Source organism: Balaenoptera borealis, assembly GCF_965194805.1.
Source record: "Balaenoptera borealis genome assembly, chromosome: 7".
NCBI lineage: Eukaryota > Metazoa > Chordata > Mammalia > Artiodactyla > Balaenopteridae > Balaenoptera > Balaenoptera borealis.
The window spans coordinates 83,142,189-83,168,214 of NC_138864.1; the positions used below are offsets into that span (position 1 = coordinate 83,142,189).

The 26,026-nt window shown below is 45.9% G+C and overlaps 1 protein-coding gene across 6 annotated transcripts in view; it reads right to left on the minus strand.

Moving 5' to 3' along the window:
- Window positions 1-26,026, minus strand: part of SCRN1 (secernin 1) — a 116,703-nt gene that overhangs the window by 58,576 nt on the left and 32,101 nt on the right. For 3 of the 6 annotated variants that reach the window (XR_014246326.1, XR_014246327.1, XR_014246328.1), the window contains 6 exons: window positions 21,902-22,104; window positions 20,706-20,900; window positions 18,372-18,537; window positions 9,106-9,286; window positions 5,376-7,004; window positions 2,874-5,266 (listed from right to left, as the gene is read on the minus strand). Coding sequence is in view for 3 of the 6 variants with exons in the window: in XM_082398002.1 (XP_082254128.1) it covers window positions 6,846-7,004; window positions 9,106-9,286; window positions 18,372-18,537; window positions 20,706-20,900; window positions 21,902-22,104 (904 nt within the window). In the remaining 3 variants the exon portion in view is untranslated. Of the gene's footprint in view, window positions 1-93; window positions 2,832-2,873; window positions 5,267-5,375; window positions 7,005-9,105; window positions 9,287-18,371; window positions 18,538-20,705; window positions 20,901-21,901; window positions 22,105-26,026 lie in introns of those variants that run through there. The other 3 variants (XM_082398002.1, XM_082398000.1, XM_082398001.1) reach the window with 2 other exon arrangements.

Below are 26,026 nucleotides of genomic sequence, written 5' to 3' on the forward strand. Positions count from 1 at the left end.
TGGCTTTTGTAGCTAACTAAACAAATGGGTATTTGGGAAAACCAACCAAGGGAAAAACTTTCTCAAATGCATTTTGTAAAAAGTAGATAATACTATGTTTACTCAGTTTTATTAATATCAAATGGGCAGAGTATTGTTTACAAATTACGCTGACTTGTGTTAAAATGGAATAGTTCTCAACCTAAAGTGCACTGAGCACTGCCACCTCAACTAAGCAAACCCTCAAAAAATCTCCTATATGGAGCAGTAATCATCTCCATCTTCATTACAGTGTCTTGAGGTACAGGGGAGATGAGGTTTACCTGATAGGTAAGTTGGCTTAAGGGAAAACATGGATCTGAATTTCGATTTTGCATCTTACAAGTTTAAGGAAGTAACAGTTTTAGCCAGTCTATGCCTCAGTTTCCTCATCGGTAAAATGGGGGCATAGATATGTATCTAAGCATATACTGGTGAAGATGGAGTAACATAACCCCTGGGCTAGCCTTTAACCGTCGGGTCATAGGAGACCAAGGTATCAGTGCATGCATGCGTGCGCGCACACACACACACACACACACACACACACACACTCGGGTACAAGCGGTTTGCTTATTATACATCCAGTCACACACAGAGCTCTCGCTGGCTGCATTCCAGGCATTCCATTCAGATGTTCGCTGAGCTGCTCAGATCACTAGCTCTGCTGTTGGGTAAAAGGAGAGAGCAGTAATTAAAATTCACAGATGCTCCTGAAATAAATCTCATCTAGAAAGTAATTTCAAAGTTAGCTGCTACACACTTTGCATCTGAATTAGTTGAGAACCTGACTTGTTTTATCTGCTGTCTTATTAGTAGAAGCACAGATAAGCTTTTTCATGACCAAAAGGGCCCATCTGAGTGGAGAAAAAATGCGATGGCCCAAGATAATCGACAAAGTGGAGAATGGACTTTAAAGCCACTGACTGTAGAGGTAGGTGAAGTGGCCATAGTTCTAGGCACCCCTGATGGAGTTCCGGGTGGGAGAGGTGGTGTGCCTAGAGGGGCGAGGGGAGCAACTTAATGGGAAGGGCTATGGACTCCAGAAGCATGTTCCAGGTTCTCAGACTGTGCCCCAGGAGGCTTCGCATCCTTCATGAACCTGCTCTGTTATGAACTGAACTGTGTCCTCCAAAAATTCATATTTTGAAGTCCTCACCCCATACCTCAGAAAGTAGCCTTATTTGGGAATAGAGTTGCAGATGTAAGTTAAGATGAGGTCCTACTGAAGTAGGGTGGACCCCTAATCCACCCTATATGACTGATGTCCTTATAAAAAGGGGAAGTTTGGACACAGACACATACACAGGGAGGATGCTATATGAAGATGAAAAGAGAGATTAGGGTGATGCTTCTGCAAGCCAAGAAATGCTGAAGATTGCCAGCAAACCACCAGAAGCTAGGTGAGAGGCATGAGAGGCATGGGACAGAATCCCCCTCACAGCCCTCAGGAGGAACCAACCCTGCCAACACCTTGATCTTGGACTTCTAGCCTCCAGAACTGTGAGATAAATCCCTGTTGTTTAAGCAACCCAGTTTGTGGTCCTTTGTTATGGCAGCCCTAGCAAACAGATACATGCTGTGTTACCTTGGAGCTTTGCAAGAGTTTACAGTTTATGAAAAAGAGCTGAGAATAAAGTTTAAAGAGTCAGCAATTCCTTGTCATGTAAATGGGGCCATCATCTACTCTGACCTTGACACAGGTCACGTTGCTGGTAACTAAGTCCTATTTTCATGAACAGACATTCAGTTGCATTTTGCCTGTCACGTGGAGACAAAATCATGGAAGCAATCTGGCATTTCTAGGTCACAAGAGTGGGAAGAGCTGGCTTTTTTCTTAAGTGGCATCCTTTCCTCTAGTGGAGCTTCTATGGCTTTAAAATAAAGATGCTCGGCATAGATGGCACCAGCCATTCTGATGATTTTTTTTAATTTGGTAAAATACACATAAACATAAAATTTACCTTTTTTTTTTTTTTTTTAATTTACCATTTTTAAGGGTACAGTTCAGTCGTGTTAAATACTTTCACAGTGTTGTGTGACTAGTCTCCAGAACTCTTTTATTATCTTGCAAAACTTAAACTCTGTACCCCTTAAACAGTAACTCCCCATTCCCCTTCCCCCCTAGCCCCTGGCAACCACCATTCTACTTTCTGCCTCTATGAGATTGACTGCTCTGGGTACCCCATAAAAGTGGAATCAAATAATATTTGACTTTTTGAGAGTGGCTTATTTCACTTAGCATAATGTCCTCAAGGTTCATTTATGTTGTAGCATGTGTCAGAATTTCCTTCCTTTTTAAGGCTGAATATTCCGTTGCTTGGATATACTACATATTGTTTATCCATTCATTCACTGACGGAGACTTGGCTTGCTTCCACCTTTTGGTTATTGTAAATAATGCTGGTATGAACATGGGTGTAAAAATATCTGAGACTCTGCCTTCAGCTCTTTTGGGTATATACTCAAAAGTAAAATTGCTGGCTTATATGCTAATTCTATTTTTAATTCTCTGAGGAACCTCCATACTGTTTTCCATATCAGCTGCACCATTTCATATCCCCACCGACAGTGCACAAGGGTTACAAATTCTCCACATCCTCACCAACACTTATTTTCTGATTTTTTTGATAGTAACCATCCTGATGGGGTGTGAGGTGGTATATCATGGTTTTGTGTTTATTTTTAACGAGTGAATTTATCCACAGAATGCATAAATGGAGAAAACGCTGAACGGTTGGGTTTTCCGAAGATTCCAGTCATAAAATATATCCCCTTTCATACATTTTCTATGTTGTGGCCAATGCCCACATCTATTAATGAAACACAAGATAGAAGAGGCCAAGAGACATTAATTTCAGTATTTTTTTATTGTATGCTTGATGTATTTAGAGACAATTCCAAGGGCAAGCACTGGTTGGGGAAGTTATCTGGTCTGTAGATATGTGTACAAAAGGCTATTAAGACTACACGGTCAGTTCCCACTGCAGGAAGCAGAAAGGTTTTCCTTTTTATTATTCCCTGCCCCTAGCATTTTCCAGCTCACACATCTGACTTCTCACAACATGACTGCAAACATGTACGTATTCATCCCCACGAGAAATCGGCATGTGACATCTCGGGATGTTTGGATTCAATCAGATAAAGCACATTTGACACAAACCATAGGAGGGGAAGTTGGGACCTAGGACCCTATGGAATGAAATGCCAGGGCTACAAGGAAGCACAGGCACTGCTGGGTCAGCTGGTGCACGTGACCTGCCGCCCCTCCCCCTCCACACGAGAAAGGCCAGCTCAGTGGGTTCCCCTCCCTCCTTCCTCCCGAAAGCTGAGAGCTCAGCTGAAGACCTTCCCCAGAAATGACTTGACTGCTCCTCAGTCAAGAATGCTGTTAGTGGTTTCATAACAGACACGCTGGTCCCACCTGGCTTTCCTGCTGGGCTGGGCAGAGCTGTGTAACACCTGGATCCATGTGGGATGACATCAGGAAGCAAAGTAGTTTGCCTGGTTGATAATTATTTTTTATACCTAATAATCCACCCGATAGTGAAGGAACTTCACTGCTAATATCTAATAGGCATACACCTTCTCTATTAGACAGCTTATAAGAAAGACTCTTTCTAACAATAACACTGTCTTATGTTATTGGGCACTAAAGAATTACCATAATTTCAAGTATATCCTTAGTCTACCTAAAATTCCAAACCGCCTCCAAGGATGAAAGAGTAGTACTTCTGCTTTGCTAATTTGCTTTTACTGGAGTTTCTGCCCCTCCTCAGAGGATGAGTGGTAAATCCCATCTACTAGCCAAGACTAACTAGCTTATGTTTGATTATGGGGCGCGGGGATAGGGGAGAGATTCTGTCCTTCACGGCCATGTCTTCTTTCTGCACAAGGCATACACAGCCCCCTCCCCCTCCCCCAGGTCTTAATGGATACACAAATGGTATTTTAGGAAGCTATTTACACGCCAACCTTTAAACATTATTGTCATCGTTCGTCTTGAATATTCATTTTCCCCATACTGCCTTTAGAAAAGCAATCCCTGGTCAAGAAATTATCCACGTAATGATAAGCATTTTTCAAAAGCAGAGTCTGTTAGGAGCATTTAAAAACAAACATCCCCCAGCAATGGCGTACTCAAAATCCAACTACATGTTTCAAGTTGTTAATATGTCACTAGAAGTAAGTATAGCCACATCAGCAGGCTCTTTGCTGTCTTCCTGTCTTTCCCCTCGCATCCCAATGCACAAAGAATCTGTCCACCGCTATTACTCAGGTTTTAACTGTACAGAGAACATCTCTGTACAGCCTGATGGAAGCATCCCAGCCCCTTTTAACTTCTGCCATGAAAGGACTGCCACACCCTCTAGTGGTAAGACAGTGGCATCACAACTGTGATGTATAGCGTCAGCCAAGACACCTCTCAGAGTTGGCCCTTCTTTGGGTTGCTGGAATAAGGTCAATGTCTCTAACAGAAGTGGCCATTATGTTTCCCACTGCACAATCGCTGGGTAATGGCATAAGTCTGGCTGGGTTATCCGTGACCTTTGCTTGGCCCATAATAATGAAAGCAGGCCTCTGTGTAATTTATGCTCACTAGACTTCTTTTGGTCAAACCCCTAATCACCCTGGGTATCTCAGACATGCCAGGTCTGATGAAATGTTTCCATAATAGGGGGAGAGGATTCCACATGGTGAAATTTTAGAGTGGCTTTCTGCACTATCTTGTTTTAAATAAGCACTCAGCAGGTGGGCTTGGGAGGGGATGAGGTACATATGTCACCCCCAAGCCTCACCCTTCCCCACTCAGCAGCTGTAGACAGACGCTCTGAGTGGCTGCACCACCTAAGAGGACACCCTAAGTTCACCCACAGTGAGAGCCCAGGCCAAACCCCGACAAAACTCAGCAACCGCAAGTCACCGTGAACAGCTGCTGTTAACTCTGTCAGCACAAATATTCCTCCCATCTCTCACCACTTGTAGTTAGTGATTTTACATACAGAATTTGCAGAACTGCTGGGCAGAAAGCTCACGGTGCTCTTACGCTTACACCCTTACAGGGGAGTTGGTAGAAAAAAGGATTTGTTCCAGTAAAACCTGTGACCCTCAGTGTCCACGTCTGTGTATGGGGCCCAAGTCCCTTCCAGCTCTCATGGCATATGATACACTGCAGCTGACAAGGAGTCACTAACTCGAAGTCACTTCCAAGACTACTGACACTCACAGTATTTCCATTTGGAAATGCCTATCAAGGCATTTCTAACTTGAAGGAGTCAAGTTAGAAGTCAAGGAGTCACTAACTTGAAGTCACTTCCAAGACTACTGACACTCACAGTATTTCCATTTGGAAATGCCTATCAGTGATGAAGACAGGTGAGGCTGCATAATGAAGCCGCTGTCCTCCCTCCCACTGCTGTATTAACACACACACTTCTCAGTATCTCTGCCCCCTTCCATGTTAAGAGTGGTGGAGAGTTTCAGTAGCTGGAAGTAAGCGCCCCCCCACCCCCCACCAGCACCTGCCCACTTCAGCTACCGGTCTGAAGGCAGCCAATGGGCCATGCAGGGCAAGAGGAATAAAGGGAAGGATTAGGGAAAGCCAGGTGCCTCCTCCACAGCTTTGGGGGCTATAACAGGCTGGGTAGGAAGGGCGGGGGTGGGACTGTCACCGTGGAGCCGAATGCTTCTCCATCCATCTGTCCCCTTCCTGCCCTCTGTCTTCCCCGTGCTGGGCCCATCTGGTCTTCCTCACATGCTTTCCTGGGCTCTGCTGGTAAGTCAAATCCTTCATGCGCCCACAACATGGGAAACAAATCAGTTTAATTAAAGTCTCTGCTGAGATAATGGGGTGGCTGCTCAGATTCCAGCTACTTTAACTGGAATCTAAACAGCCAAGAGTTTCTCCTTTTCTTTCCCTCATTAGCTGAGAAATTTGCAGCTTCATGGGGTGGAACTTCTGCCGCAGGGCCATTTAATTAATCCTAAACTAGATGGCGGTAACCAGGCCCAGAATCATTTCTAGACACACGCACATCCGTGCGGCGGGTGAGTGGCCGTGCAGGGAGAGCCCCGTGCCTCGTGGGAGAGCCACGCCGCGATCCAGGGACGTCACGCACAGCTGCCTCTGAACCTCTACAGTGGGCAGCTTCCAGCTCGCACGGCACGGGGAAGCTGTCTGTGGGTCCACCGCACACGAGCGCGGTGCACAGGTTCTTTCAGATCACAGGAATCGGGATGGAGCTGGGCCTGGAGAGGAGCCCCCTTTATTCCTTCCCACTTGTTTTGTCTCTCAGAAGACACAGCTGGAGACATTCTGCATTACAGGCCTGCGCTCAGCAGAAGGGAGGCCAGGCCGGGAGGCCTCCCTCAGAGCACACACACAAGAGCCCTGGGCCAAAGAAATGCCTTTTGTTAACCAGAAAGAAACCACTACTGAGAGAAAGAGCAAGACTTCAAAAGATTTTGCCTTCCCCTCAAACTCGGCGCAGTGGAGCCTGTCTTTCAAGGCTTGATGGACTCTAGTCCTCCCATGAAAAGGCTAATGTGTCCGTTTTCACTGAAACACAATAAGAGCAGCTTAAAATCCACCATCAGTCATACAATCGCACAACAGGCAAATGGGATACATGTTACACTGCAGAAGGAGGGGGTCTATGTTGCAGAAGAAGGGGTCGTTGTGAGATCCGAGACAGAACACTAGGGAACAGTGTGACGTTAACACATCTGAACTTTCTCATTTTACTCGGACAGGAGAGCGGTTTGTTTTGCTGGTAATTTAGTAAGGTGGGAAATTTTAAATAAGAAGGGGAAAGGGAATGCTTACTTCACTTAAAGAACTTAATCTCCGTGTCAACACAGTCATAGAAGAGATCTCCCACTTCGGTGGGGTCCAGGGGGTCATTGCTGGTCAGGATTCCCTCCATGGCTTCCAGACCTTGCTTCTCTAGTTCCAGCATCGTCTTCCTCAGCTTTTGACCTTGCTCCTGAGAAGGACAGAAACAGCGGGGGTCATTGCAATGGACACTGAAAGCCCCCCGGAGGGCCTGCCCCCCGCCCCATTCAATCTGCTCCCCGCGGGACTGCCACGGGGATGGTTCTAAAATGCAGGTGCGGTGAGGTCACTGCTCTGCTTGGAGTACTTGCCTTCGGGATAAAAATCCAGACTCCTGAGTGACGCTGGGAAAGGCCCTTTGTAACATACGAGGCTCCAGCGTGCCTCGCCTTTGCCACGCCTCCCGCATCTCCTTGCTCTTCAGCCAGACCGAAATTAGCTGCATTCCTCCAGCCCATGATACTCTTTCTCGCCACGGAACAGGCAACCCTGCTCCCCTCAACACTCGGTCAGCTTGCGCCCACCTTCAGGCTTCCGTGAACGCCTTTCCTCTAGGCTCCCCCCCATCCAATGCCTTTCCTTCTGCCATGGTTGTTCTCTTTCTGTCTTGCGATGGTCTGTCTACTTACCTGTGTCCCCCATTAGACCACGATCTCCCAGGGAGGGAGACCCGGGCTTATCTCTAGCCTCCTGCCTGGGACAGAGGAGGCACTCCCAATAATGTTTCTTGAAAGAATAAATGGATCAATGAATAATCACATGGCATGTCTATCCCCGATTTACTTTTTTTCTGAGGAGGTGACATCTCTTCTTCCAACTGGCAGTTGCTCATTTACAGTGGATGACGATGAGAAGCTTTTATTTGCCCAATTAGTCCCAGAACAGAGAAGCCTCTGTCACCACCCATCCACCACTTCCTAGTGCTGCCTTAACTCAAACCAATGGTCATTGCCAAATTTCAAAGCCCACCCAGCCTCATCAGTCTCATCTCTTTGAAATTTTGTGTAGGATACTTCAGAAAACACGGCCCTTTCTACCCCTGCCTTCATTTGCCAAAGAGCCACAAAACTGTGCACCGGGGAGTGACATTTCCCCCCTGCTCGGGCTTACTGTCGTCCACCTAGAAAACATGAACAGTCAGCAACCAGGGAGGGCAGCCCTGGACAGAACTCTGTGTGATGCAGCGGTAGCACTCATGGTTCCAGGGAAATGTCTGGCAGGGAGGGAAGATGTCAAACAACTGCGACTTTTACACGTCAGAATGGTCATTTCTGGGGCACAGAAGAGCAAGTTCTATAAATAGTGAGACTACCCTTCTCAGAGATACTTTCTGAATTCACTTGGATTTCCTGCTGTCCTTTCTTGCTATCCTTTTTAGAGAGTCCACCGTGCTGGATGTTAAGAAAATAAGCTCACCCAGTCCACGCAAAATGCACGCACCAATTTACCTATAAGATGTCACTTTCTTCAGGACAAATCGGAACTTTGCAAGTTGTTAAATAAATGCTTGGGAAGCAGATGAGCATCTGACAACCATGTTCCTTCCTTCTCCCTTCAGCCAAATAGAGGCTTGGATTTTATATGAAAGTCCACCACTAAGGGTTGCTGTGGGCATATATTGAGTGTTTGTCTTGTTTGAATTGATGTCTTGTAACTTTATTAATCAGAACTTTGGGTGGAGGAGGGAGGGCTGCACTTTGAAGTATAACTATTTTAAAACTAGAAACTTTAAACAAAACTTTTTTGTATGAAAAAATATACATAACAAAATTTACCATTTTAACCAAGTGTACAGTTCAGTGGCATAAAGACATTCACATTGCTGTGCAACCATCACCACCATCCGTCTCCAGAACTTTTTAAAACACAACACGATTGCATCTTTAAAGTGCTGCCGTTACGTACACATTTTTACCCCTAAAAGTATACAAAGAATTTTCGACAACAGAAAAGCAGTTCTCCTGATTAGTACTGCACGTTTCTGTTATTTGCAGGTGAACAGTAAGTAAAAGAGGGAGATTCTTAGCCCACTGAGTTCTAGAATAACATCCATCAAAAGCAGAGGCTTGCTTTCACTGGCTTTCAAGAGGCTGGGAGGAACAACTACCACCAGCATTCTAGCAGGGGCCTCGGGAGCCTGGGTTTCTGGAAGCAGACTTGCTGGAGAGGAGGAAGATGACGAGCTTGCTAACCGCCGTCCTGCCTCCTTTCTAGGGACCCCGCCCGCTCCCGGGGCTCACAGCCAGGCTCACCTCGTCACTCTCCAGGACCGCCCGGGCCCACTCGTGGGCCTTGTACAGCTCGTGGCGGCGGTCTGGCTTCTCCTGGAACCGAGGCTCCTTTTTGGCAGGGTCGTCGTCTCCGAAACAGGGAGACTGTGCTTTGGGGACGAGTTTTACATCGTCGACAAAGATGAAAGGCTTGAATATGGACCTGGAGAGAAAGGAGAGGAACTTCAGCCAAACCAAGCCTGGGGCTTGAGGACACCAGGGGCTGCCCTTTCCTTCAGCAAACATCTCCTGGGCCAGCTCACGGTGGCAGGCGGGTTCCTGCCGGGAGAGACCCAACTGCATATTTTAGTAACTATTTTAGTAGAACTAACTGCCGTTTATAAGCTGCAAATTCTTCTATTTGCAGCGAGGAGACATCAAAACAGACTGGCTTTGTTCTGGGAAGGCCATTCAAGAGCCCCTTTCAGTCACATGAAAGAAGGCAAACAGACACAGTGTTCTGAGGAAAGGGCGCAATGGGCCACCGATTTGAGCGGGTCTTTCTCCACCGTGCTCTGCGGAAAGGGGTCTCCTGGAAAGGCAGGGTCTGAGACCTCATCCTTTTTTTTTAGGTTCTACCTTATTTGAAAATGTTTGGAATATCTCTGACAGACTCAAGGTGGGACAGATTAAGACAGATGACAAAGAAAGAATCCCGGGGCCCCAGAGAGGGCACACCACAGAAGACAGAAGTCTGGTTGTGTGAGAGTGTGGCTGAGGGGATAGTAGGCGGCTGACGCAAGAACTCTTTGATTCAGCTCTTTTGGCACGAGGGCTGTCTTAGGGGACATGGCTCTGTGTGTGTGTGTGTGTGTGTGTGTGTGTGTGTGTGCACCTGTGCATACCTGGGGACATTTCAACACGTCTCCCCAGACGCGCACACACCCCAAAACAGCCATGTGTCTAAGAAACCGCATCTTGGGATCCCAGGCCAGCGGGGTCCGTGGTGACCACAGCTGACAGTAACACTAGACGGAGACAGCCTCACTCTCCCTGCTCTGCACCCAGAAAGAACACGGCTGGATCAAAGCGGTGCTCCTGGCAGAGCACAGGCACCTCTGGGCCCCGAGGGTGGCCTGTTTTCAATCACACCACGCAGGCACCTGCAATAACAATTGGAGAGAATGAGACACACACCCACACCCCATGTGTATGGCTCAGGTTTGGGTTATTTCCTCTCCTCTTAACTGGTGCCTCCCGTGGGTGAGAAGTGAGCTGGGAGGCTGATTCCCTCAGCCCCGAGATGCCTGGACTTGAGGCGGCCAGAGCAGCCTTGCCGGTGTGCCACACAAACATTTTCACTATGCCACAACCTGCAAAGAACTGGAAACCCATGACCTTTGCACCCAAACTGTGTCCTTGGACTTGAGCGTCAGCATCACCCTCAGGCCCCAACCCCGTCCTGCTGAACGGAACCTGCTTGTTAAGGTCCCCAGGGGATGGATGACATCCAAGTCTGAGGAGCATGACCAGAGACCACAGTAACTAGGAGTGACCTCTTGGGTTAGTTCCCTGAGGTTGTCAAGGGAAAGGGGCTCAGGTGAAGAAGAAAGACCCTGATCACAGCATGAAAGATTGGGCTCATCCTAATTTAATTTGAATATTGAAAGCAGTTGCACCCAAAGCTGGCAAAGTGGGTGGTACAGGTTAAGGATAAGTGCTGTTTTCTGCAGGTGATGCAAACGCAGGAGACTGAGCCCATCCACCATGAAGCACAAGACATAGGCGTGTGGGCTGGACCTAATTCCACAAGGCCGAGTCCTCCCAAGGAACTTCCCTCCCCAAGATGCAGGGGAGCTACCTTATACAGAGGGAACACACTTTGCCACTGCCTACGGCCTCCTGAAAATACATCACTCCTCTTCCCTTCTCCTGAATGTTGAATGGGTGACTGTTGAAAGTGAAAGGAATTAATGCACAATTTTAAAGCGTCTAAAGAATTTTGATTACATGAAGTTGAATTCTCCAACTGGTCATTTGGTTGACTCTGCAAAAGGGCAGTTTGAGGGTTCACTGGCAGATGGTAATGGATCGGGAGGGAGAGAGAAGGGAGGGAGGGAGGGAGGGAGGGAGGGAGGGAGGGAAGGAGGGAGGGAGGGAGGGAAAGAGGTGGAAGAGGGCGGAGTCCAGCGTAGAGACATCCAGAACTAACTGCCTCTGTGCCCCTCTGGTCTCTGACAACACAGCAGCCTCACAGCAGGCAAGTGTCCTATCCTTCAGGGCCTGACAGCACTCGGGGTTTCCTGAAAAGTCAGTGCACACAACACACACCGTCTTCCAGCAGACGTGACCTGCAGCTTCCTTGGCCTGAGCTGAGACCCCCTGAGGGACACTGGGCCCGGGCTCCTGCCAAGCACCCCAGAACCTGCACAGTTCACACCTCCTCCCCAGGCCCAGTGCTAGGCAGAAAGGGTCGGAGCTGGGGGATCCCCTGCTCTTGGGCTTGGAGGCGGGGTGGGTGCAGGCTTAGCCATGGCGAGCCAGCGGAACTGCAGCGTCCAGCAGAGCTGCTGAGCCCGGGCTGCTGAGATTCCTTGGGACAGGGGTTCTCCCATTTTACACCGGCCCCAGGCCACAGATGATGATCACTCGTGTGGTGCTACCCCATGCAACCCCCCGCACTGCGCCTCTTTTCTCCCCCCTTCAAAAGGCCATGTGGGAGTGATGTCTTCATTGGGGAATCTGTCATTCAGTTTCTGGAACCTCAGTGCTTTTCTTACCATGCGGCTCAGGACCATTCCGACACTGGCCCTGTGAGGGAGAAGGATGGCACTGGGTCTTGCTGAGCGACCATCCAGGTCTGCCTGCCTCATGACAGTGGGGCAGGGAACTGGGCTGGGACTCGGAATGGGGGGCAGGGGGTGTCCCCTCGTCACCTTTGACCAACTATGGGGCCCGTCATCTTCCCTCTGTGTCTCTCACTGGACTGAAGCGATCTCTACGGTCCCTTTCAACTTCTAAAGCTATTGTGTTATTTCTCTTTCTATGTCATGTGGCCTGTGAACTTGTGTCTTCAAGAAGTTCATGCTAAGAACAATCATGGTCTTCTGCACCCAATATACAGGACAATAGCAGAGTAAAAATCAGAACCCTCTATGTGATGGAACTTCAAACCAGTCCACGCTCATTTTAACATCAGTGAGAGTGTCTGGTAGCATTTCTAAGACAGGAGGGACCATATGTTTAATCCATTTTAACTTTAAAAATAAATAAGTAAATAATATGACGAGGTTCCCATAATATTCTAAGGCAGCCAAAGCTCTCCAAGAGTTTTTTTCCAAAGTCTATAAGGAAGTCAGCATCCTCAGCTGCTAAAAACATGAACCATAGATGTGTCTGGTGGTTAAAGGAGGTTTTTTTTGAGATTGAATAAATAAAATTACTGCCAATAAGAAAATGCAATAATACTAATATACCAGGGTGTGGGAATTATCTATAACTCAGTCCTAATAATTTATGTCTTCATATCCAGGAAAGGGCAACGTGGATAACTCAGCCGTTTCCAAATGTTCTTATTTCCTGCCAATCCTTCCAGAAGATCTCATTAAAAGTCCAAATAGGTGAGAAGATACTCTGACATCTTCTCACACTGAACCTCAGATGGTAGCTTCTTAAATGCCACTTGAGTAAATGTATGCTAATTAACGGCCCAGAAAGAGGAAACGACTTGCCAAGGCCGCATAGCCAGCCAGCCAGCGGCAAAGCTGAACTGCCATCTGGGTCGTGACCACCCCTCCCGGCCCACGCAGCCAGGGCGGTGCCCACTTCATCAGCCATGTGGAGAACCCCCAGAGGAGCCCGTGGGTGGCTCGGATGCAGGCGGGACACAGCTGAGGGAGCTCCAGAAGCTGATTCTCCTCCATCCTCAGAGCTGCCTCACAGGCTGACCTTCAGAGAAGCCCCCTAACCCAGAGCTCGCCCTGGTCACCCAGCCCCTCCACGGTGTGGTGTGACACGAATACAGAATGATAGGCCCAAAAGGGGAAGTGCTTCCACCAGCAAAGGTCGGCCCAGCAGCTGGTTAATGAGGAAGTTTAAAGGTGGCTGAGCTACGCTAAGGGGACCCTCGAGCAGGACAATTAAACAAAGAAAGCCATGAGCAACACGAAAGGGAACCCCGCCACTGCACCCGTCAGTTCTTGCTGAGACAAACCGAAGGGCCACGGCACACAGTCCGCTGACACGAAGCCAGCACGGGCTTGCAAGGTCTGTCTCAGAGTCTGCCGGATTTTAGTCCTGGGTGACACTCTGAGCCACAGCCAAGAGAGGCACTTCACTGGAGGCATCTTTGCCTTCTCTGTCCCTTTTTTCTTTCTAAAACCTTGAGATGGATGCACCAAGCCAGTGTAAAAAATCTGTTTTCCTCTCATTTGTTCCTTCCTTTGGAAGGGAAACAGAATTATCATGAAAGTCTCTAACATTTTATAATATATCATAATTTTCAAAGTGCTTTCATTCAATTCTCATGGAATTTCATTCATTCATTCATTCAATATGTGTGCAATGCTGAGATCCAGATACTATTCTAAGTACTGGGGATACAGCAGGGCAGCAGTCCCCAACCTTTTTGGCACCAGGGACTGGCTTCGTGGAAGACAATTTTTCCACGGACGGCGGGGTGTGGGGTGATGGCTCAGGCGGTAATGCGAGCGACGGGGAGAGGCAGATGAAGCTTTGCTCGCTCGCCTGCCGCTCACCTCCTGCTGTGCGGCCCGGTTCCTAACAGGCTGCGGACCAGGGGTTGGTTGGGGACCCCTGCAGCAGTGAACAAGGCAGGGCAAAAACTTCTGTACCATTTCACAGATGGGATGACTTGAGGCTCACAGAAGCTAAGTGCTTTGTCCACAGGCACATTCCTAATACGTGCCAGATGGAGAAGTAAATTCAGATCTTCTAAATCTAAAGTCATTTTCCCCCATTACCACTCACCCTTATATATCCCTTCTGCGGGTTTTTAAAATATATATATATATATATATATATATATATATATATATATATATATACGCATTATGCTACTGCAGAAAAGCAAAATATTTTTGTGCTTTGGGATTTGGAACTTAAGTATCAGTGGCCAGCTCACATTTCTGACTTCAAACATGGCTCTGTTCATACTGAAGGTGCAGAAACTCCCTGAGCGATGAAGCTGGGCTTATCCTGTGCCCTGGAGTTCCCAGCAGATCCGCTGGCGCAGAAAATAGCAGCCCAAAGGCTCCTGCTTGGATGAAATTTGCTAAACTTTGAACCGATCTGAAAAGGGCCTGGAAGCACCAGTTTCTCTCAACTGCAGGTGTCCCTCTGAATGGTTCATCCATGGGTCATCCCAGCTTGACTGTGAGTCACGTTAATCATACAGTCAAAGCCACAACTGGTGGAGAGCAGAACTTATCCATGAAGGGTGTTTTCATTTAGAGGGAAAGACAACTAGTACTTCTGGAGCATGGGACACCCTTAGGGCTGGATCCAGATACTCTGGGAGGTTTTGAAAAGTCAAAACCGTGGGGTAGGAGAGAGGAAAAAGACAGTGTTGGGAGAATTGGGAATGAAATCAGAGGGAGTGCTATTTTACACAAGGCCCTCAGCTCTGTGTCTGTCTGTGCAGGCTGTGCCCCACACTGTATTTACATAGTAAACTACGGTGTCTACAGCCCCTAACATTATCTCCAATAATGAAAAGGCTCCACTTGTCACTAACATTTGAATTAACCAGACAAGACAGTCTCAGCTGATGCAATGTAGCCCCTCAAGCCTAGTACCTGGGAGAAGACAAAGAAAACACGCACACACCATGTCCCTTGCATCTCCCCATTCCCTGCCACTAAAGTGGGTCAAACACCCTCTTTTTCCTAGAACTTCCTCCCTATTTTCTGTTTCCCAGGCTAAATTACACGGCCTAATACAATTAAAGAAATGGGTGGGGAAATAGCCTTCTAATATTTAAAATGGAAAATTTTTAATACTCTCCCCCTCTTGGTTTATCCATCCTGTATCTTGAGTATTTGTGTGTTTTCTCAGATGTGGGGGCCTCTCAGTGGTGAAAATAACAAGCCCTAATTCATGATGTCTGCCGATTTCCACGGTGTAAACACGCCCACTGGGGCCCATTTCAAGCTACCGATGTGATGTCACTGAACACAGGGTTGGGAAGAGATGACATCATCTGCTTCCACAGGCTCCGGCACACCACGAGACTCGGAATTTTACACTGTCTCAAAATGCGAAGCTACCTCTCTGCTATTTCCCTCTCCAATTCTTCATATCGATGAAGCTTTAACAAGTACTGCTTCCACGTAAGAAATGGCCTCCAAAGGTCAGAACCGGTGCACTAAAGCCAATGAGTGTCACTATATGGATGACCAAGGCACCAGCAGACTCAACAGAATATTAATATGATGGAATTTGCCTGCTCAATAAAATTAATTAAAGGTCTTTTGCATCTCCCACCCACTCTCAAACTCTGACTTCTGCATCTGCTTCCAACTCTCAAACTTACATAGTACCTGGTACATATTAGGAGGAAGGGAGGAGAGAAGGGAGGGAAGGAAGAAGAAAAAAAGGGAATGTGAGAACAAGCTATATCGAGAAAAGGATCTATAATTAATGCAATGAGCAAAGAGTCAAGAAGTTCTGAAGCAGACAGACCAATAGTAAGATAAGGTCCTTTGGTTTCTAACATTAATTGGGAAGATAAATAATATAGTCTTCTTTGATCATAATCTTTTGCAAGTCCACTGCTCTGAAACTATTTCCTGCAAACATCTCTCTAATGTTTTTAGCATTAGCAGAAGCCGGTTAAGATTTCCCTAATTTTATTACCTAAAAACCCAAGAGTAGGTAATTATGCTTCCTGATGACAAAATACAAAATGTTGAGCATGCCCAATTACAGAGAAACATTGAAATGTTGAATAGGAGAAAAAAAAATCTATGACATTTCTATAGTCACAGTAGGAAATGTAGCTCATTTCACCAGAGAAGATAAAAATGAATGTCTTCCGGGAAGCCCTTAATAGCCTTTAAGTTCTTTTCAATTAATTTAACCATGAATAACTTTCTTTTAAAATTACTTGAAATTTTCCATTTTAGATATTAGAAAGCTATTTTTCAGCTCATTTTTAGAATTGTATTAGGCCGTGTACTTTACCCTAGGAAACAGAATTGCTTTATCTTCACATCCCAGCAATCACAAAGTCCTGTCTTCTAAGCACAGTTAGAGCAGCTGTCTGAGACATCAGGAACCAAGGGGTTTGCTGTGGTCATTCTTCAGTTCAACCTGCTCCTTCAAAGGCTCCTGTTCCCTGAAGAACAATGTCTAAATACCTCGGCAGAGTGTTCCAGACAGACTCTAAACACCTACGTGTACCCCTGCGGGCCAGCACAAAGTGCTCACAAAAGCCACCAGCAAGCGAGGTCAGAGTCCACAAGGGGAAGTCAGACACCAGGGAGAGGAAAGACAAGCCCCAGATCTGATGGATCAAAAAGGGGGTGGGAGTGGGGCCATGGAACCAAGCATTCAGAACTGAAAGATAAAATCAAGAGAAAGCAGCTGGAGTCAAACAAGAGGTGTGTCCTGAGAGGTTGCCTGGAATACTGTCCAGCGGGCGAGGCTCGCTGTCAGAGGCCAGCAGAGGTCCCACGCTGGGCTTGTGTACTGGGGGAGGGAGGGGCGGGTGGAGGAGGGATGGAAACATAAACTACAAGAGGATGCACAGCTGCAATGTGTGTCATTCTGTCTCATGCCTCTCTGCCTTTGCGTATGCTGTTCCCTCTACCCAGAATGTCATTCCTGCTTTTAGCACCTAACAAACCTCTCTTCCTACAACCCCCAGTGCTCAAGAGTTCTTCCTCTGTGGTTTCCCCCTTCATTGTCTCCTTCGTGCCACCTCTTATCTCGCGCACACTTTGTCTCTAGTACCCAAAAAGCATAAGATTTGGTACACAGCAGGTGCCTAATAAGTGCCTGTTGAATGAATGAAAAACTAAGGATAGCTTATACTGAATTTAATAGGTCTTGTTAGAAAGATCTATTGATATTGGCAGTAGTGAGGTCAAAGGGTCAGGAAAGGTACTTGGCTTCTCCCCTGAGTCATCAAACAGTCCCTAGCTGGACACTGCCATTGTCTTGTATTCCTGAAACAATAAGGGGAGAGTAAATACTTTCAGCTGGAAAGGGAATGAAATCAAACAGCTACAGATTCCCTGATAGCAGAGTCAAAGGTTTGATACCCGATACTCAAATGATGATGGTTTTCAGCCAATGGGGCACATGAAAAATACCAGAGAACCTACTGGAATGGGCAGTCTTCTAGACCTCTCCAGGCTGAGGATCAGACTCACCAGACAGATTCCTAAGCCCACCTTAAAGATTCTGATACAATAGGTTTGGGTCAAGGCATCTGTTATTTTTCAAAAACTCCCCTAAGTGATTCTGATAATTTAGAAATCACTGGATGGTTGTGCCTAAGCCACTGATGACATGATTTGTGGTGTGCATGACTGAAAGTTACCAAGGAGGAGGGCTGCTGTCTACCTGGTAGATCAGAGATAGTCTTAATAAATAATAGTTAAACCTACTATGCATTTACTTGGATTATCTCATTTAATCCTCCCAAAAAGCATATAACAGTAGGCGCTGGTATTGTGTCCACTGTACAGGACAGACACAAGCTTGGAGAGGTTAAGAGACTTACCAGTTACTAAGTGACAGAGGTGGAATTCAACTCCTGGCAGTTTATTCTAGAGGCCGTGTTCTTAAACACTGTGCAGTGCAAGCCCTTTGCTGAAGTGTGTGGGCAGAAAGCAATACCCTAAAATACAATGTCTTAGAGAAGAGGCCAGTGCACTTGAAGTGGCTTCAATGTGCATTGCCTCTGGACCATTCTGTCCCCTAACTCATAGGAACTGGTGGTTTTGATCAATCTTGGGCATTCCTGTATCTTTCTGTCTCGCTGGGTCTTATTTATCATTGCATCCCTCAAATACAACACAATTCCTGGCCCATAATATATATTAATAAATGTTTGTTGAATTTAAAACAATTTGCTTCCATGATTGTGATGAACGCTATGTGACAAAACCCAAGAACTTCCCTTCATCACAACTCTTTATGCTGCACTGGCCATGGTGAGATGACTAAAAAATGTGACTCAGCTATACAGCAGGAGGTGCAGGAACTCAGTGTGTGATTACTGGGTGAGCTCTCAAGGGAAGCACACGCTTGCCACCTGTGTGACTGTGTCTCAGACAAACCTGGAAGGATCTGGGGTCCCAGTGAAGTAGTGAATGCATGGCGAGCTTCTGTTCTGAGGCAGGACAGACACTACACTGGCTGTGGTAAGGAAAGACTCGGAGTCTATACAGACTCCACTGGCTTTGTCCCGTAAGATGTCAATCATAGTCTGCACAGTGATGCTTTCTGTAAAGAAAAGAGAGAGAGAGGAGGCAAGCTGTAACCAAAATCCATCAGTCCTTTCCCTTTTTAGTAACAGACCCCCTGAAATTACAGCTGGGAACAGAACTGCCCAAGTAGGGACTATATTTCCCAGCTTCCCTTGTGGCTAGATGTGGTCACATGATAGATCCTGACCAACGGGAGGTGAGCAGAAATTATGTGTGCAACTTCCCCATTACATCCATAAAAAGGAATGCTTGCCCTTCACTTTTTTCCCTCCCTTCCTGCTGGCTGGGAGATGCCAGTGAGTGGACCGCAAAAGGAAGTCACGTGGTGAGGCAGAATAACCCACCCACCCTGGACTGTCCATATACATCTGGATTGTAACATGGGAGAGAAATAAATTTCCATTTTCTTTAAGCCACATTATTCTGGGGTCTCTGTGTTACAGCACTTTGCAATTCCTCAACTAGTACAGTACGCAACAGAATGATGTTCATAAGAAAGTATGCAATCTATGAAGTGCCCCAAGCAAGCTCTCTGGTACAGTCTTGCTGGTTAGAGTCAATGCTATATTTGGAGAATGACCTCCCTTCAGTGGGAAATATACACAGAGAAGTATTTAGAATATTTAGAGCCATGAGGACTATTGGCTCTGACTTCAGATAAAAGGACTAACAAATCTTTCACTACACAGGATCCTGGTTCTACGTTTTCTCCCTCTGTTTACAATTCATTGAAACACTATTTTTTCAGTGTGTTCACAAAGATCAAATCAGAGCATCACACAGAGAAAAGGTGCCTTAAACTTCACTACCACGACTCACATCTTCTTTGTAAATCTCTATGAGTAATACATCACACCTAAAAATATTAACAGTATAAGTCCTTCTGTTCTTCAACTATCCAGGGTTCAAACTTCCTCACTGTTTCATAAATGAGTTTACTGATTTAAACCAGGATCCAACAGGTTGATAATGTCTCTTAAAACTCTTTTAATCACTGCGTCTCATTTTCCCCCCTTGCATTTTATTTGTTGGGCCATTTCTCCTGAGTTTCTCACACTCCGGACTTTGCAGATGGTGTTATGAATATTTTCCTCCATCCTCTGTATTTCTGGTAGACTAGTAGCTAGATCCAGAAGCTTCATCAGATTTACATTTGATATTTTGGCAGGACTACCTTACAACTGGTATTATATACTTTTACCAAGCTAGGTTTTCTAAGTTAAAAACTTTTAGGGTTTTTTATAAAGTTCCCATTTTTAAATGGATACTTTCTTACCTTCCTACCCAGAATATATTAATTAAGTTCTATAGCAAAAGTCCTAAAGCATTCTTCTAGATTGAGTCAGCCAACTTTTTCTTAAAGAACCAGATAGGAAATATGTTAAGCTTATGGGCCCTATAATCTCTGCCATAACTTACTTGTCGCAACTGCTCAACTCTGCCATGTAGCACGGAAGTAGCCATAAGCAATAGGTAAATAAATGGGTGTGGCTGTGTTCTAATGAAATTGTATTTACAAAACAGGCAGCAGCCAACAAGTTATAGTTTGCCAACTCCTGTTCTAAATGACCAATGGCAAATATAAAACGTGGCCACTGTGTTTATGTGGAAGGGTTTTCCACTCACGCATAAAAGTAACAAGCTATCCAGTCACCCACGTTTACCTAAACATGGACTCTGACTAAGTCAATACTGGGTGGAAGATAGAGGGCTCATGAAAGGAATTCAGTTCAACAATTTGACTCAACAAATGTTCATGGAACAAAGGACTATAACAAGCCTCACAAGGGGATCCTAAGATGAGTAAAAGACAACACCCCTGATGTCAAGACTCAGCAGGCTAACGGGAGAGGAAAATATATGAAGAAGATAAGTCAAATACACAAATGCTGAGGTATAAGCAAGGCTGGAATAAGTATCAAAAAGACAAGCATGATGACATCAGCATTTAAAGGAGAAATAGGAAAAGGAAACATCCATGGATGAGAAAGCATCATGTAAACATAAATGCAAGTTGTCATCTTGCCTGCACAGCAAGGACTTTAGCACAAGTCGGTCTCTCTATACAAGGTCTGTTCTCTACTCTTCCTCTCTGCTCATTCTCCTGAGTTCAAACAAGGTCTCTGAAATAGGTGCAAGACGAAGGGTATGAGAGGGAGAATTGTAAGGGATACACTAACTCACCTTCTTGCTTTTCTAAGCTGTCTTTGCCTGAACAGCAGGCTAGATGGTCATCAGCTGGAGAAAAAACTTCAGAAAAATTGAACTCGTCCTCTCCCGTCCACCAGCCTTGACTCTGAGCGTAACTCCTGAGTTCAGGATGCTCTGCGTCGATCTTGGTCATGAGCGAAAGCTGATTGCAAATGCACTTGACTCCCTCTGTAGAGAGTGCAAAACCCAGTTATTTAGAAATAGACTTACAAAGACTTAGTCACGAAATGGAAATTTACAAGACATCTCTCCCCTGCAACTTGCCTATAACTATAGGGAGGAATGGATTCCGTTTTTGAAGAGAGAAACAGACGATCCTTGGTTCTAAGATTTCCCAGAACGTGTGACCAGTCCTGACACATTTTATCACATCTTCAATGAGCAACAGTCACTTGATCTGGCGAACTAAACCTCAAGCATTAACTACTCACAAGAGAAGTGAAAGGTTCTTTGAAAGAGGCACTGTGCTACTAACAAGACTCATGAATGTTGCAGCTCCGGAGATTCCTCCTCCCCAGTTCAGTCTCACCCCACCTGAAGGAGCAGTTTACGCTACTGCCCTCTGCTCAAATATATATATAGCTTTAAAAAATATATATATATATATGCTACTTCTTCATTCAAATTTTTTTCAGGTCCCAACATTTAGAAAAACACAGTAGCCCTGATAATGAATTGTTTTATTTATTTATTTAGGCCTTATGGGATCTTAGTTCCCCGACCAGGGATTGAACCCGGGCCCCTGGCAGTGAGAGCACGGAGTCCTAACCACTGGACTACCAGGGAATTCCCGATAATGGATTGTTTTAAATTAATGGAATGTGCGTGCAAATATACATGCGTCTGGGTGCATGTGTGTGCACACGGGTGCATGAGGTTGAGAAAAATCTCTGGGACTTTGTTTCTGTAACTAAGAATTGGGACCTGCCCCCAGGCAAACAGTCAATATGAAATGTCAGGAGTGTGCTTCCCAAGCACTGACATCCTTCACTCCAGGCTCAGGAATCCCCCGTTCCTCTCTAGAAGCAGAAGCCCAGAAAGGAGAGGCACTCCAGAGCCTACACGTGAAGCACAGAGTGTCTGCAACAGCAGCATGACTCCTGTAAGTCCAGGCACCATGGCCTCAGCTTTTCCTGTCCTCGAAACTCTCCACCGGCCACCCCACTCACCTGTGATTCTCTCCGCAGCCCAGTACTTCCCCACGGTCTCCAGCACCCAGGCTTCCCCACTGTCCACGATCAGATATGCACTTTGGAAGCTGTGGTAGGAGTTTGCATCTTCATAATAATTCCCGCCTTGTCCATGTTCTTCCAACAAGGCGACGATGACATCTAAGGCTTCTTTAGCTGTTGCCCCTCTCTCTAAACCAAGCCTGAAGTAAGAAAACCAGAAGCATACCTCTGTCATTTCTCACCACCTCATTATCAGCATAGGAACCAAAGGCTGGGACGGGGCTGAGTTATGAAGAACACCAACGTGTGTAACTATGTTAAGCACTCAAGCCAATACGCAAACAGATAAACAGCACTTGAACTCAGATACACAACTGTCACACATGCAGTTCAAAATCATGGGGGTGTTTTCTGTCTTTGGACGCACCCCTTCCATAGAGAGACAGGAGTCAGGGGCCCAGTGGCTTCTCCCTCTTGAAAGGAAGCTCGGCCACCTCTCTTTCTCCTTTCTAATTCTGACTCCCCTGGAGCTGGTCAGCTCAGTTGCAGCCCTTAGCAAGACCCCCTCTCTGTGGCTTTTTCTTCCTCTGGTGGCAGAACCAGAATTAGAACTGAGGTCCCTTTATCTCTGAGTCATTTGTTTTTCTGCCATAGTGTGCTATGTCTGGAAACTTACTGATCACGTACTTGGTGCTGGGCCCTAGAGCCATGTATTTTTGTGTTCAATGTCTCATAAAACCCATCCTCATAGTACTCAGTGATGTAGGTATTTATTTTACAGGTGACATAAAACTGAAGTTCAAGAATATTATGGAACTTGCTCAGGGTCACACAGAGGGCAGTCTCTGTGCCTGCTTTAAGGGGTCTATTAATTGGAAGGGCTGGGAGGGGACTGCTGTTTCACTTTGAAAGAAATATGTCCTTTCGGATGACTGAAGCTGTAAGCTACACCAGTAGAGGTGCGCTGATAGGTAGGAGGAGAATATGTAGAAAAGGACTGATCATGTACAAACCAGCCGCCCATTGCTAATGAGATTGTGAGTGAATTATATGCACAGAGGACAATGGCTAGCTGTGGAGCACTTTTATTACTAATCAAAATACTTGGTGTAGAATGATAGAGGTCAAGGCTGGGCTGGGGAGAGGTTTCCTTTTGCCCAGAGGCAAAGCCTCAGAGAGGGGGTCTTGCTAAGGGCTGCAACTGAGCTGACCAGGTCACCTGTGAGTTCTCACACTCCCCACAACCTAAAGACAACCCTTGGCCCTTTCCAGTGATTACACTGGCCTCTTTTCAAGGACTTTTGTGCCTTTTTATATGCTGAGGGTCTGATGGAAAGTGTCCAGAATTATAAGATGCTCTAAGATATTGGGATGGACTGGGTTTTAGTGACAAAGTTAGATGCAAACAGAGCAGCAAAAGTCAGTCTGCAGAAAACGAAGAGAATAGAGCAGTCATGCAAAGGGAAGAAGAGGTGTGAAACCTGAACGAATGCAGTGACGCACGGGGGCCAGCTGTGCCAGCTCGGAGCAGCCAGCTCTATGTCAAGAATTCCGATCTAGTTGTTAAACCATTGGTAGCCTGAAATCAGTCATCGTGGGAGTATTTACGCCATGGAAACTGGAAAAGGCTACAAATCAGAACTGACCCCCACCACCCCACTCCAGTCTGGTTATTAAACATTTACCAGAATGCCACTGATGAACGAGTTCTAAGGGCTTTCTAGTTCTCATCCAAGAGGCCAAGATGCATTATCATGAGAGACAGACCTTGGATTGTAAGAGAGCCCTGACCTCCAGAAAATAAATTCCCATTTTTTAGGCTAGCTCCATTCAGCTTCTTGTTACTTGGAACCAACCTCCTGAAACATGCAAAAATGGAGTATATGTGTTTATGTGCCTTTTCCCAGGAGAAAGGGATTCGTTGACAGATTCTCACAGAGATCAGTGGATCGAAAGTAGCAGATGTTACTTAACATCATAAACTGAAAATGAAATATAAAAACAGTATTGCCTAATGCTTGAATTCCCACAGCAAACCTCTAGGAAACACATACAAATTATACCTTTATCTTAAACTCGGTGCCCAATAAAGTGCTACCAACGTTCACTTATGTCCCTTTGGACTGAGGCTGGATATGACGTGCTGTTGGAAAGCACAAAAGATCAGAATCCATAGAGGGGCAGCCGGCCCTATATAATCTTCGAATAATCAACCCCAGGTCTAGCAAGCACTAGAAATAAAGTGTAAAATGCAAAGAGCTTGCTCTCCCAGGAGTTGTCCAGGAAAGAATTGGCATCCAAGCACAGCAGACAAGCACGGACAGAGGAAGTAGTGATCCCTCCAACGGCAATACCTTGGAGATACTGAGCCCAAACTGAGAGAACACAGCTCACGGACTGAAAGTTTCCTCTAGCACGCTGGTTCTCAACACTTTGTGTGTATCGGAAACACCTGGAGGGCGCGTTCAAGCACGGATTGCTGGTCCCACCCCCCAGAGTTGCTGATTCAGGAGGTCTGTGGTGGGGACCCAGAATGTACATTTCAAACAACTTTCCAGGTGATGCCAGAGCTACTGGGTCACCAACCACACTCTGAGACCCACTGCTCCGGAACCTCGCTACTCAAACAGTGCTCTGTGGCGCTTCAGCACCCATCACCTGGGAGCCTCTGAGACATTGATCTAGGAGGCCTTCTAGCTCAGGGGTCACTTTTAGCATTCGGTTAGTATGAACTGGCCCCCTCACTGTCTGACTGGGCTTGGCTGAACTGATCATAGCTTGTATAAAGCTGAGACCCTGAACTCACAAAGAGCCACTCAAGGTGCGGACACCCGCGGCAGGGTCCTCTTCACACACCTGCTTTTTTATTGTCATAACTGGACATGGGTGGTCAGGGAAGGAGTTAAGGTTAAATGACTATCGTTAAGTTCACCCTATAATCTACTCCTGACACTTGTTAGTGAACAGACCTTGGTAACTATCACAACCCCAATTATGTGCCAAGTATATCTTCTCGGTCTACATCCCGCAGCGTTGTAGACCCAGGTCAAAGGTATCTTCTTCTCGAAGCATTCCTAAACAGACTCAGTCCATTATCATCTCTGAACATCCAGGGGTGTTTGCTGAGGGCCTGGGATTCTGTGCCATTCATGTGGCTGCAAATCTCAGATTGCCTTGAGACACATCTCTCCTTCTGTCATCTTAAATTGGTCTTAAAATCTTGCATTGCTCAATTTTCTGTCTTCTCCCAGCAACCAGACTAAAATCTCTTTGAAGTTTTTGAGCTTCTTCATGTGCCCACAGAGTCTAGCACGAAGCAGATATTCAGTAACTCTCGTTGCCTTATAGGTTGATGAACTTGAGAAGATACATCAGAGGCTTCGAAGAAATTTTAAAAAAAAATTCTTTTCTGTCGTCCCTTAGAAATCAACTGTTTAAACGGTGGTATTTGCCAGTTCTATAAATCCCCTGCCATAAAGTCAATAATAACTCAAAATGCAAGGCTATGAATGGAGCATAAAAGGGACATTATTTTTCATTGTTAACTCTTCATTTTTAGGATTTCTATTAAGCATGGAGGTAAAAATACTGGGACAACTGTCAAAACATAAGCTCAAAACTTGTTGTTATTCTATCCATTTCATTCTGTTGATCAAGAGAAAACTGATTATAAATATAAGGCTTTTCCCTCCTTTTCTCCAGCTCAGGGAATCTGCTCCTTCTGACTTTATAATAACCAGGAAGCATAAGGAAGGGTGAGGAAGGTATAAAGGCAATATGGCATCAAAGGGGTGTCACAAACAGACCTGTCCATCAGCTGGAAGAAGCTGTGGGCCACGGAGGTCTCTGTGTAGATGTGCAATTTCTCCCTACAAAACCTACAAAATGTAAAAACCTCTATTCCTTTTTATAGGATGTTACATGTGGGAAGCTCTCTGGAGGTCACCCAGTCGAGGCCTCACATCGGACAAGTGACAAGTATCCACACTGAAAACCAAGACCTCCAGCTCCCAGCCCAATCCTCTTTCAATCATGCCATTACTCTATTGCATTTCAGTATTTCAGAAAAAAGGAAGCCATTTCAGAACGTTGTTTCATTCCCACCCACCATCTACTTTAGTC